Source organism: Babylonia areolata, chromosome 30 (genome assembly GCF_041734735.1).
Source record: "Babylonia areolata isolate BAREFJ2019XMU chromosome 30, ASM4173473v1, whole genome shotgun sequence".
In the NCBI taxonomy this organism is placed as follows: domain Eukaryota; kingdom Metazoa; phylum Mollusca; class Gastropoda; order Neogastropoda; family Buccinidae; genus Babylonia; species Babylonia areolata.
Genome location: NC_134905.1, coordinates 19,800,607 through 19,814,269, shown reverse-complemented (window position 1 = coordinate 19,814,269; position 13,663 = coordinate 19,800,607). Strand labels below are relative to the sequence as shown.

At 42.9% G+C, this 13,663-nt stretch overlaps 1 protein-coding gene across 1 annotated transcript in view; it reads right to left on the bottom strand.

Moving 5' to 3' along the window:
• Positions 1 to 2,888: 2,888 nt before the first annotated feature.
• Positions 2,889 to 13,663, bottom strand: part of LOC143275512 (elongation factor G, mitochondrial-like) — a 34,904-nt gene continuing 24,129 nt past the window's right edge. The window contains exons 17-20 of the mRNA XM_076579678.1: positions 13,048 to 13,123; positions 10,853 to 10,921; positions 7,308 to 7,468; positions 2,889 to 4,921 (exon numbers count right to left, since the gene is read on the bottom strand). Of these exons, the coding sequence (XP_076435793.1) occupies positions 4,748 to 4,921; positions 7,308 to 7,468; positions 10,853 to 10,921; positions 13,048 to 13,123 (480 nt within the window). The 3' untranslated portion in view covers positions 2,889 to 4,747. The remainder of the gene's footprint in view (positions 4,922 to 7,307; positions 7,469 to 10,852; positions 10,922 to 13,047; positions 13,124 to 13,663) is intronic.

Sequence of the window (13,663 nt, the reverse complement as noted above, 5' to 3'; positions counted from 1 at the left end):
AAAGTAATGGTAAATTTACGGGTATCACCATATTCATTGTATTAGTAATGCAAGTGAACACCTTGTATTCTCTTGCATAATCGATCACTCACTTCCCTTACTCACAAACAGGCATTTACGTTCTTACACGCACGCACACACGCACACACAACCTTACTGGGGGAGGAAGGATTTACAGCGACTGATTGGAGTCATGACAAAAACAAACAAAAAAATCAAATTCCATCATGGTAAAAAGTCGTAATTCAGTCATGGCAAAAAGTCTCTTGTAAAAGGTAGAAATTCAGTCATAGCAAAAAGTCAGTCGTGGTAAAAAGTCAGTCTAAAATCCACTGGGGAAAGGGAAAAGGTGTCATAGTTGTTGGCTTTTCAGTGGTTTTCGGCATGACGGTTAATTATGTGTGTTTAGTATGCTGTGGCTTCTGTAACAGTCAGCCATTCACGCCTCAAATGGCATCCTTTCCTTTTATTTGATGCTCCATGTTGATCCGTTCATTTTCGAGTCAGGTGTAAACAATAAAACATGTCCAATTCTTTTCGCCATGTTTCACTGTGTCTTTATTTGAAAACGAATTATTGTTCAAGCATTCAGAATGAAACACTGCCAATGTAATTTCGGCTGCTCTCCCTGGGGAAAGTGCATTGCCACCAATATTTTTTCCCTTGATTTCTGTCTGCAAGGGTATTTGTTTTACTACCAAAGTGGGTTTTTCTAACCCTTTGGATGCCATGGGTTCTTTCCTGTGCACTAAGTGCATGCTGCACATGGGACCTCATTTATCAACTCATCCTAATGACCGGTGTCCACTCACAGTCTGGTGGAAGGGAAGAACATTCTGGTGAGTGTGGAAATCAATCCCAAGCCCTCAGATTCTATGTTTCAAAGACGGACGCGTTACTGATAAAATCATGTCCTGCAAATGTTGAATCACTATTACTGGCCTTAACTCTCTCCATACGAACGGCAAAAGAGACGACATTAACAGCGTTTCACCCCAATTACCATCATCAAAATATTGCAAGCGGAAAGCTCTTATACTGAAGACGTGAATGTTGACAAAGAATACCACAATTCTGACGACGGAAGCTAAAGGTTGGGTCATTGAGACACCCACTGGACATCCGAGGGGTCCGTGTAGAGGAGAAGAGAGGACTGGCCGTACTGAGTGAGTTAATGAACATCACTGAAGCAATCAAACAACAGTGCAGGAACTCTGCTGGAGCTGCTGGAACTTGGTACAGTGGCAGAAAGTTGCTGGGTGTGGTTCTGTGTTGTATGAAGGAAGCCAGCAGCGGGTGTGTGAGTAAAGCAATTGGAAGGGTACATCTGTCTCGGGAAACAGAGATTGGCTGCCCTATACAGCTCACTTGTAAAAAGTACAGACCCAGAGGGAGCTCCAGCCCATGGGTTTCAGTTTCAGTTTCTCAAGGAAGCGTCAGTGTGTTTTTAATAAATCCATGTATGCTACACCACATCTGCTATTAGTGCTAGGCAGATGCCTGATTGCAGTTTAATCCAATGCTTTAGAACTTGTATATATATTTGTTTACCAATCAGTGTGGATTTTTTCAGCACAATTTTTCCAACAGACAATGCTTTTATGAAGTGGGTTTTTTTTTTCAGAGTGCTAAGTGCATGCTACACATTGGGGCTCAAAAGACAAGATGACTAAAGTTTAGTGGATCAATAATCCATGTTTAAGTTTAGTGGATATGGAAACGTGAACGTTCCCTGGAACAAACAAGAAAAAAAAAGTAAGGTTTGCACAAAATAGAAACAAAGCATTTTGTTTGCACACACACACACACACACACACACTACCACCACCACCAGAGAAATAAAACCAGAGGAATATTTGAATGTGACACCATCTGAGCGAAATAGCCATATACTCCACTCTCAGCGATTCTTCCGTCTTTTTAATGTACGTTCCTTGCACTCTGTATCACAAGGGTATCATTCCAGAACGTTCAGTGCAGCATGACTACTAAATACATGGACGTGGATGGAGATGAAACCCGTTTCACACAAAGCTACCATGTTATCACCTTGATCAACATGACTGATTTTAACATTCAGGTATGTGGACTTGCACATACCTTACAAGTCGTTCTTGTATGAAAGGCAACTTACACCTCAACACAAGATTGACTCCTTTATTCAAGCATGCATGCACAAACATACAGTGAGATAAATGTTTCATGTGCAATGACACATACATCTTGTGCATGCGCACACAGGCCAACACACACGCATACACATGCACACACCCATGCATACTTTCAGCCACCTTTCACACGCATGTATTTATGTACACATAAGCCTACATACACACAGATTATGTATGCATATATCAAGCCATCATCTACACAAATGTATTCAAACATACATAAGCCACCGTACACACACACACACACATGTATGTATGCACACAGAAGTCAACATACACAAATCTATATGTATATATGCATACATAAGCAAACATGTACACACAAACATACGCACATGTATTCACACATACATAAGCCACCATACACACTCACATATGTATGTATGCATACATAATCCATCACACACATACACACATATGTGCATACATAAGTCCCACATGCATACAACATAAATCACCAAATTAAAAACCATCTCAAACAAATAAAAGTTAAAACATCGAAACCAAAAAAAAACGTATCATAAAAATCCAGTACATTACAGGAAATAAATCGACAATGTGCCACTGGTCTGGGCCTCTCTTTTTCATCCGTATTTTAAGCACAGCCTGTAGTTCTGAGAGTTTCTCTGCATGATTAATCAATATCATTTGTGAACCAAACACCTAGAGTTTTAAATCTTTTAAGATTCCACTTTGTATTTTAATGTTGCATGTACCTTATTTTTTAACCTTTTTTTTACTTCCAAGACTAAAAAAAAAATACACCCAGAAGAGAAATTCAGGTACATTAAAGCAACATTAAAGCAAATAGCCTGACTAAGCGCGTTGGGTTATGCTGCTGGTCAGGCATCTGCTTGGCAGACGTGGTGCAGCGTATATGGATTTTTCCGAACGCAGTGACGCCTCCTTGAGCTACTGAAACTGAAACTAAAGCAAATAAACCCAGAATCTGTCAGAACTCACTCTGTCTTTCCACCACAATTTTTTCACCAGAGATAAAAAAAAAAAAAAAATCACATCCATAGAGAATGACACAGCTTTCTAGAACCCAAGGATCCCTAACAGTGTTGCTTTATTTCATTGTGACAAAAATATATCACAGTATGCAACCCGAGGTATTCCCACAAATGATGCTTCATTAAAAAACAAAAACAAAAATAAATAAAAACCTCCGCTGACGCTGTCCTACTCAATCATTTGCGCACACGTCACAATCTCAAAATCGCTCATTTCACAAATACTCTTTAACACTCACCTGAATCAATCGCTGAACACTATACAGACGTAAAACGCACCTACACAACCCGAGAAACAAACAACAACACCCACAAAAATAATCAACAGGGTAAATTTCAACCAGCCCCTTCCTGACCCAAAATGACATGATCGTTTTCGCTCTCACTCCCAGAACAAGCGACGCCTTTGCTCCCACCGTCGGAACAATACTTTTCCCAAAGTCAACATCAGATTTCCTAGTCACGCCTTTGCTCCCACTGTCAGAACAATACTTTTCTCAACATCATCATCAGGTTTCCTAAGTCACACGTTTGCTCCCAACGTCGAACAATACTTTTCCCCAACATCAGCATCATCAAATTTCCTTTTCGCACCCTCAGACCAGCTAATGGTGATTCAGTCCTCTCCTAGAGGTTTCAGTTTCGAGGTGGCAAAAAAAAAGAAGAAAAAAAAAAGGATGTTTCAAGGTGGCAAAAAAAAAGAAGAAAAAAAAAGGATAAAGTTCCAACTTTGTAGCGTTTCACATCTGCTTAAAAAAAATCTTTTTAAATAAAAATGTAGGGGTTGGGGACGGTGGGGTAACAGATGCCTGCTCAATACACACACCCAACACACTGGCCAGGCCATGAATATCCTACAGTCCATGCTGTTCAAGCCAGACTCTGGGGCCTGACCGAAAACCAACGCTCGTCACTGTTCAAGCCACAAAGCAAATCCTCTTGGTTCATCGCCATGTGAACCACAAACGGCCTGATGCTGAGAAGGAAAACTTGTCATTTCCAGTCTTCCATTTTTGTAACTCGTTGTGAGTCGTATGTTTGCAAAACAACTTGCGCAGACTGAAAGGACAAAACATATCCTCCTGGGAAGAAAAAGAAAATTATGCACAGTTCCTACAATCGAATGAATTAAGAATTCAAGAACTGTTTCTTTTACCACTCTTCCATTATCATAACTCGTGTATTTGTCCGACAACAAAACGCCGACTACAATGACAATACCTATCTTCCTAAAAAGAAAAAAACCAACTATTTGTTCACATAATATGAACAGTTTCTACATCGAAAGAATTTATGAACTGTATCTATTTCATGATACTCAAAGCTGCAGACATATTTTTTCACATAAAAATAAGACTTTTTTCTTCTTTTCAAAAACAGCATCTTCATCGCAAGTGGTTCCCCCCCCCCCCCCCACTTTCTTTTTCTCAAGATATTCTGTACCGCTGACAAAATGTTTTCAGTCACCAACGAAACCAACCTCCCAGATCCTCCTTCTCCCTTTCCTTCACATGACCACCATTGTTCAACAAACTCGACAAACAAAGCGACGAAGATGAATCATTTCTTTTTCTTCATGGCGACAGCGTTGTCGCTTTCAAATTCAGCGATGAGCTCCTCCTGAGTCTGAGGGAGCGCGGGGCAGTAGCGGCTGTACTCCATGGTGAACTCCCCCTTTCCCTGCGTCAGGGAGCGCAACTCTGTGGCGTAGCCGAACATCTCGTTCAGCGGCACCTGCAACACACACCAGCTGTTCTGTTGCAATGTGCAATCAAGGCAAAAGACAGGGGGAAAAGAACGGAAAAAAAAAAGTGCAACACACGCAACTCATTCTGTTGTAGTAGTGTACAACGAAGGAGTGTGAAATTCGGGCTGCTCTCCCTATGGAGAGCATATCACTACACTGAGAGCACCACCCTTATTTTCTTTAGTATTTTTTCCTGCCTGCAGTTTCTTACTTGTTTTCCTAACAAAGTGGATTTTTCTACAGAATTTTGCCAGGGACAACCCTTTTGTGCCATGGGTTTTTTTTTTTACATGTGCTAAGTGCATACTGCACACAGGACCTCAGTTTATCATCTCACCCAAATGGCTAGTGTCCAGACCACCACTCAAGGTCCAGTGGAAGGGGAGAAAATAAGGTGACTGTGCCTGGATTCGAACCAATGCACTCAGATTCTCTCGCTTCCTAGGCGGACGCGTTACCTCCAGGCCACTTTAACAACGCAACTCACACCAGAGCCATGACAAACCCAGACAGAAAGAATCCCTTGCTATACTCGCTTAGAATGCAAGCAGCAACACACCAGAGCAACAAAAACCCCAGACAAATGTATACAGTCATCAAACATTCCTACATCGCATTCCTGCAAGACACCCTAGGGCAACTGCTGCTCTGGACGACAGGAAAAAAAACCCCAAAAAACTGAGCAAAAGATGTATCAGTTCAGGTTGGCATAAAATGAAGAATGCGTTTGAACGTTTATTGAGAAAAAAAAAGAGAAAAGAAAAGTAAAAGTGGGGGCAAAAAAAGGGAGGATGAAGGCCCAACAGAAAAAAAAAAAAAAAAAAAAAGACAAAAAAATTGGAAAAAAACAGGATGGAGGCACCACACACACACACACACACACACAAAAGCAACAAAAAAAGTGTGCCAAACCGTCAAGCCCTCAGATCAAAGCAAAAAACACACCCAGCCAACCACAAGGAATCCCTGACCTCACAGTAGATGGTGCAGTATCCTTCAGATTAACTCATTCTACCCCACAGCTACATGCCTGCTACAAATCCCCTGAACCAGCACTACATAAGACCACTGCAGAAGAAAAGACACGATGGTTCACTAACATGGCGAAAATCAACGGAAAATTGTTGATTTAATCGGTTCAAACTATGCTTTGTTTTCATGCTTCCAGATTCCATAAACAGTTCAGTTTAGAACGCCAACTGTACCAAGCAAGAATAAACGAAATAAGAATAGTGTGTTGGTACGAGAATACTCATATCTTGTCCACAGGGGGAGTAATCATGGTACGACTTCACTCGTACCTGGGGTAGAATGAGTTAAAGCAAAACACCCACACCCGCACCCCCAACCACAAGGAATCCAGCCCTCAGATTAAAGCAAAACACTCATACCCACACCCACACCGAATACTGCTGTCTTTATCTCGCAGTAGATGGTGAAGTAGACCTCAGATTAAAGCAAAACACCCACACCCATACCCATACCCACACCGAATGCTGCTGTCCTTATCTCGCAGTAGATGGTGAAGTAGCCCTCACATTAAAGCAAAACACTCACACCCATACCCATACCCACACCGAATGCTGCTGTCCTCATCTCACAATCGATGGTGAAGTAGCCCTCAGATTAAAGCAAAACACCCACACTCATACCCACACCCACACCAAATGCTGCTGTCCTCATCTCGCATTAGATGGTGAAGTAGCCCTCAGATTAAAGCAAAACACCCACACCCATACCCACACCCACACCAAATGCTGCTGTTTTTATCTTGCAGTATATGGTGAAGTAGCCCTCAGATTAAAGCAAAACACCCACACCCATACCCATACCCACACCCACACCGAATGCTGCTGTCCTCATCTCACAATAGATGGTGAAGTAGCCCTCAGATTAAAGCAAAACACCCACACCCATACCCACACACACACCGAATGCTGCTGTCTTCATCTCGCAGTAGATGGTGAAGTAGCCCTCAGATTAAAGCAAAACACCCACACCCATACCCATACCCACACCCACACCGAATGCTGCTGTCCTCATCTTGCAGTAGATGGGGAAGCAGACCTCAGATTAAAGCAAAACACCCACACCCATACCCATACCCATACCCACACCGAATGCTGCTGTCCTTATCTTGCAGTAGATGGTGAAGTAGCCCTCAGATTAAAGAAAAACACCCACACCCACACCGAATGCTGCTGTCTTTATCTCGCAGTAGATGGGGAAGTAGCCCTCAGATTAAAGCAAAACACCCATACCCATACCCACACCGAACGCTGCTGTCTTTATCTCGCAGTAGATGGGGAAGTAGCCCTCAGATTAAAGCAAAACACACACACCCACACCCACAACAAACCCAGTTGTCCTGACCTCACAGTAGATGGTGAAGTAGCCCTCGTTGGCGTCAGTGCCAGTGATGATGGCATGCAGCTTGCTGAGGCTGGACATGACGCCGCTCTGGTATTCCTGGGGAGCGCTCACCTCCACCATCATCACCGGCTCCAGGATGTGCCATGCCCCCACCTCAAACACTGAGCGCCGGCCACGCGGAAATGTCACACACACACACACATCAATAAATCAACGCTAACAATAAAAAAACATGTAATGCTTTCCCCTCCCACCCACCAACACCTAAAAACCCCCACCCTATCATCCCTCAAACTCTGATATGCCACGCCTTCGCCTCAAACACTGAGCGCCGGCCACCAGAAATGTCACACACACATCAATAAATCAACACTAAAAAAAACACGTAATGCTTTCCCCAGCCACCCACCCACACTTAAAAACCCCCACCCTATCATCCCTCAAATGCTGATATGCCATGCCTTTGCCTCAAACACTGAGCGCCGGCCACCGGAAATGTCACACACACACATCAATGAATCAACACTAACAAAAAACACGTAATGCTTTCCCCACCCACCCACCCACACCTAAAAACCCCCTCCCTATCATCCCTCAAACACTGAGCGCCGGCTCACCGGAAATGTCACACACACACACATCAATAAATCAACGCTAACAATAAAAAAACATGTAATGCTTTTCCCTCCCACCCACCCACCCACACTTAAAAACCCCCACCCTACCATCCCTCAAACGCTGATATGCCACGCCTTCGCCTCAAACACTGAGCGCCAGCCACGGAAAATGTCACACACACACACACACATCAATAAATCAACACTAACAATAAACACGTAATGCTTTCCCCACCCACCCACCCACACCTGAAAACCCCCACCCTATCATCCCTCAAACGCTGATATGCCACGCCTTCGCCTCAAACACTGTGCACCGGCTCACCGGAAAGGTCACACACACACATCAATGAATCAACACTAACAAAAAACACGTAATGCTTTCCCCACCCACCCACCCACACCTAAAAACCCCCTCCCTATCATCCCTCAAACACTGAGCGCCGGCTCACCGGAAATGTCACACACACACACACACATCAATAAATCAACGCTAACAATAAAAAAACATGTAATGCTTTTCCCTCCCACCCACCCACCCACACTTAAAAACCCCCACCCTATCATCCCTCAAATGCTGATATGCCATGCCTTTGCCTCAAACACTGAGCGCCGGCCACCGGAAATGTCACACACACACATCAATGAATCAACACTAACAAAAAACACGTAATGCTTTCCCCACCCACCCACCAACACCTAAAAACCCCCCACCCTATCATCCCTCAAACGCTGATATGCCACGCCTTCGCCTCAAACACTGAGCGCCGGCCACCCGAAATGTCACACACACATCAATAAATCAACACTAACAAAAAACACGTAATGCTTTCCCCACCCAACCACCCACACCTAAAAACCTCCACCCTATCATCCACTCAAACGCTGATATGCCACGCCTTTGCCTCAAACACTGAGCGCCAGCCACCGGAAATGTCACACACACATCAATAAATCAACACTAAAAAAAAAAAAAGTACCCCTCCCTCCCCCATGACAACACTGAAAACCAGCCAAAGATAATGTCACAGACATGTAAATAAATCTATGCCAATAAAAAAATAATAAAATAAAAATAAACCCATCCCTCCAGCTCCCCAACCAAAAAAAAAAACCCACCCCCATACCCTCCCTCAAACACTCAATGCCAGCTACCTCTTTCGCTTCGTCAAGTCTCCACACTCCGCTCTTTCAAGTCTGGCCTTAAAACCCACCTCTTCCCAAAATAGCCTCCCTTGCCTGCCCTTCCTTGTCTTTAGTTTCTACAGTTTTAGAGTTATGCATGCGTGTGAATGACTGGTGCGAAAGCGCTTTGATTTGTCTCTGCACAAGATCCAGCGCTATATAAATACCATTATTATTATTACCTACAATGTCACACACGTGTCAATAAATCTATGCTAAGAAAACAACAACATAAAGCTGCCCCCTCCCTCAAACACTGATGTGTCACGCCCCCTGCCTCAAACACTGAACGCCAACCACAGAATATGTCAAAACTCATGTCAATAAATCTATGCTAAAAAAAAAAAAAAAAAAAAAAAAAAAAAGCAAAGCTGCCCCTCCCATACCCCCCTGCTCAAACACTGAAAACCAGCCATGGACAATGTCACAGACAAGTAAATAAATCTACACTAAAAAAAAAAAAAAAACAGTAACACTAACCCCCCCCCCCCACACACACACACCCAGCTCCCCCACCCTCTCCCTCAAACACTGAAAACCAGCCATGGACAATGTCACAGACAAGTAAATAAATCTACACTGAAAAAAAAACCCCAGTAACACAGACATGTCAACAAATCTACACCATTAAAAAAAAAAAGTAAAACGGCCACCACCACACCCATGCACCCCCACCCCCTCAAACGCTGAAATACAGCCATGGAAAATGTTACATTTTATAATCACAATGTAACATATCACACAGCAGAAACATATCTTCTTGAATATCTCAGATGCAAGACACAGACAAGCTTTAACAAAACTCCAGTGCAAATGACCTGAAAACTGAAAAAAAGTTAAGCTACTTAAAACATTCCACCACCAGATGATATTATGTGGCAATTGTGAAGTGTTTTTGGAAGGCGAAATCCATCTACTTGATCACTGTGTCCAGTTTCACACCAGAACAATTTTTAAAGGGTATGCAAGAATCGAGTAATGTTCCAAGTCGGGTCGGTGCAAGTAAGCTATGCACAACCAAGACTGGGGAATCTGTTAAGGTGGCAGTCTCTGCTCAGACCAAACAAAAACACACACACACACACAAAACAAGAGAGGAAAGGCCTTCAAGACTCACTTGTGACTGAGTAAAACACACAAGCTTTTTATGTATTGAGTATAATTTCAAAATGTAATGTTTAAGATGAGAAAGATCAGTTTAAAGCAAATTAAGTCCCCTAGCATTAATTACAGAGTAATTTCCCTTTTTTACTATCTGCACCATAACGTTTGCAAAATAAATAAAACTTCCATGCTTAGCAAAAGAAGTTCCTGTTTGAACAAAAAATGATAATAATGACTGCTCTTGTTGTTGGGTCAGAATATCAGATCAAAGTGCCAAGTTTAGAGAATCCAAAAAATATAAATATAATAGTAAATGCAGTTTGCATATAATTAGGCTTCATTACTTATTTTTGGGGGCCCATCCCAGAGGTGCAATATTGTTTTAAACAAGATGACAGGAAAGAACTGAATTTTTCCTATTTTTATGCCTAATTTGGTGTCAACTGACAAAGTATTTGCAGAGAAAATGTCAATGTTAAAGTTTACCACGGACACACAGACACACACACAGACAACCGAACACCGGGTTAAAACATAGACTCACTTTGTTTACACAAGTGAGTCAAAAATCATCTCACACACAACTACGCACAGACAGAACATGAAAACAATGCCTGACGTCAACACCAGGAAACTGACCTTGCCTCACGGCGAACTCAGAAGCAGTCATGAACGCCAGTTCACTGGAGTCCACAGGATGGTGGGCACCTGGAACACACAGAGAACGGATAATGCACACCTTCACCAACAGTCACTTCTTCTTCTTCTTCTGTGTTCGTGGGCTTCAACTCCCACGTTCACTTGTATATACGCAAGTGGGCTTTAATGTGTATGACCGTTTATACCCCGCCATGTAAGCAGCCATACTACTTTTTCGGGGGTGTGCATGCTGGGTATGTTCTTGTTTCCATAACCCACCGAACGCTGACATGGATTACAGGATCTTTAACGTGCGTATTTGATCTTCTGCTTGCGTATACACACGAAGGGGGTTCAGGCACTGGCAGGTCTGCACATATGTTGACCTGGGAGATCGTAAAAATCTCCACCCTTTACCCACCAGGCGCCGTCACCGTGATTCGAACCCGAGACCCTCAGATCGAAAGTCCAACGCTTTAACCATTCGGCTATGGCGCCCGTCTACCAAACAGTCACAAACTGCTTCATATTTATAAGACCGTGTGTTTTCTTTACACCTTTTCACTGTGGCTTCTTCACGGGTGTGACAAGTTTGTCCTGGATGGCGCTGACTTTCTGTTTGTGTTCTGTTTGGTCAAGTCCCTTTTTTTTTCTTTTTTTTTTTTAATCATCATTACAATCATTGTTCTAAAAGTGTTGCTGTCGGTGTTGCTGTGTGTACCTGTAGGTTGGCCAGGTCTGTGTGCTCCACACACTCCTCAGCAGAGCCAGCTGCAAATTAGTGACATGTACGGAGCAGAATTGAGAACCTTGCTGGACCTCAGGAACCTCTCCTTTCAACTGTGAAGAGACGCAAGCTGATATGGTTTGGACACAACACTCCACACCACCAGCTTGTCCAAATCAATCATGCAAGGCACCATCGAGGGTGGGAGAAGAAGAGGAAGACAGCGGAAGAACTGGCATGAGAACATCAAACAATGGACCGGACTCCACACACATGAGCTGCTGCCAGCGGCCGCCGACAGAGACAGATGGAGAAGGGAGGTTGCGTCTGCGGTCCTCAGGCTTCCCCCAACGACTACTTTGTGGTTATGGGCCTGAGGTTGAGGTTGAGGTGTTTTCTTTACACCTTTTCACTGTGGCTTTTTCGCGGGTGAGACAAGTTTGTCCTGGATGGTGCTGACTTTCTGTTTGTGTTCTGTTTGGTCAAGTCCTTTTTTTCTTTTCTTTTTTTTTTTTTTTTAATCATCATTACAATCATTTTTCTAAAAATGCTGTGTGCTCCACACACTCCTCAGCAGAGCCAGCTGCAAATTAGTGACAGCGCCACCGTGAATAGGAGGACACTGAAAACAGTGACTGCTCATTTTAGTGACAGCGCCACCATGAAAGAGAAAAAACAGTGACTGCTCATTTTAGTGACAGAGCCACCATGAAGAGGAAGAAACTGAAAACAGTGACTGCTCATTTTAGTGACAGAGCCACCATGAAGAGGAAGAAACTGAAAACAGTGACTGCTTATTTTAGTGACAGTGCCACCGTGAAAGAGAAAAAACTGAAAACAGTGACTGCTCATTTTAGTGACAGTGCCACCGTGAAAGAGAAAAAACTGAAAACAGTGACTCATTTCAGTTTTGTTAAAATCTAGATTTTAATCTCAATCATTTCATAATTTCGTGTGTGTATTTTACTGTTTCTGTATCCCCACTTAGAAGTCTGTCTGTGATGTACAGGGTTCACAAAAAGTTAAGGAATGCTTGGCACCCTGCAGTTTTCTTCCCAGAAACACACAGCTACACACAAAGCTGGATTCACACAATCACCATACATATAAGGCCTGTTCTGTTAACGTTTGCAAATCTTCTGAAATCAGGTGAATGCTTTTAGCGTCCATATCTTGTGTTTACGAAAACCAAATTAAAAAGTTTTCTGGGTGTTTCTTTTTTTTTTTTTTTTTTCTAAATTCACAAACACATACTCTCACACGTGAGCGCACACGCAGCCGCACACATATACACCAGACACACTCAGGACGTCCTTCCCATGTCAAGTTCATTACAATGAAACCCTCCCAACTTCTAACCTCCACCCCCACACCTCCCATCTTCCGTGTGTCTGATAAACAGTATAAAGTCCATCAAGAACAGATGCAAACACACACACACACACACACACACATGCACAGAACCTACCGTCTTCCAAAACAAATTTGACGCCAGCCACTTTGTGTCCTGAGAGCAGGCCTTTTTCGCAGGCTTTGCGGAATCCCTGTGCGTCAAATGACATCACACACACACACACACACACACACATACACCACATGAACACACACCCAGCACATACACACCGCATACACCCACCCACCATACACACACAAACCCATAAACACACACACACACACACACACAAAAATCATGTACATATAATCATACGTAGACATATTAACACATTCACACAAACACACACCAAAAACAAACTGCTGTCAAGCGTTTTCAACCTAACACTCAAACACACCTGTACCTGTGCAAAAGAACCATACTGTTTTGTTCAAACAAATGAGAAAAAGAGAAATTTCATGATGTGAGCTTTTGCATGCAGAGATATGCACATATGTCTCCGTTAAATACAGAGACACGGGAAAGAGCAAATGATATCATTTTAAGTGCCATCTGCAGTTAACATTACATGTCAACATAATAAGCTCTATATCTCTTCTTTTTTTTTCTCTTCTTTTTTTTTAGCTTAATAAATTTTCATATCTCTGATGGTAACATACAGATATCCCCCCCCACCCCCTTGCATCCAAGG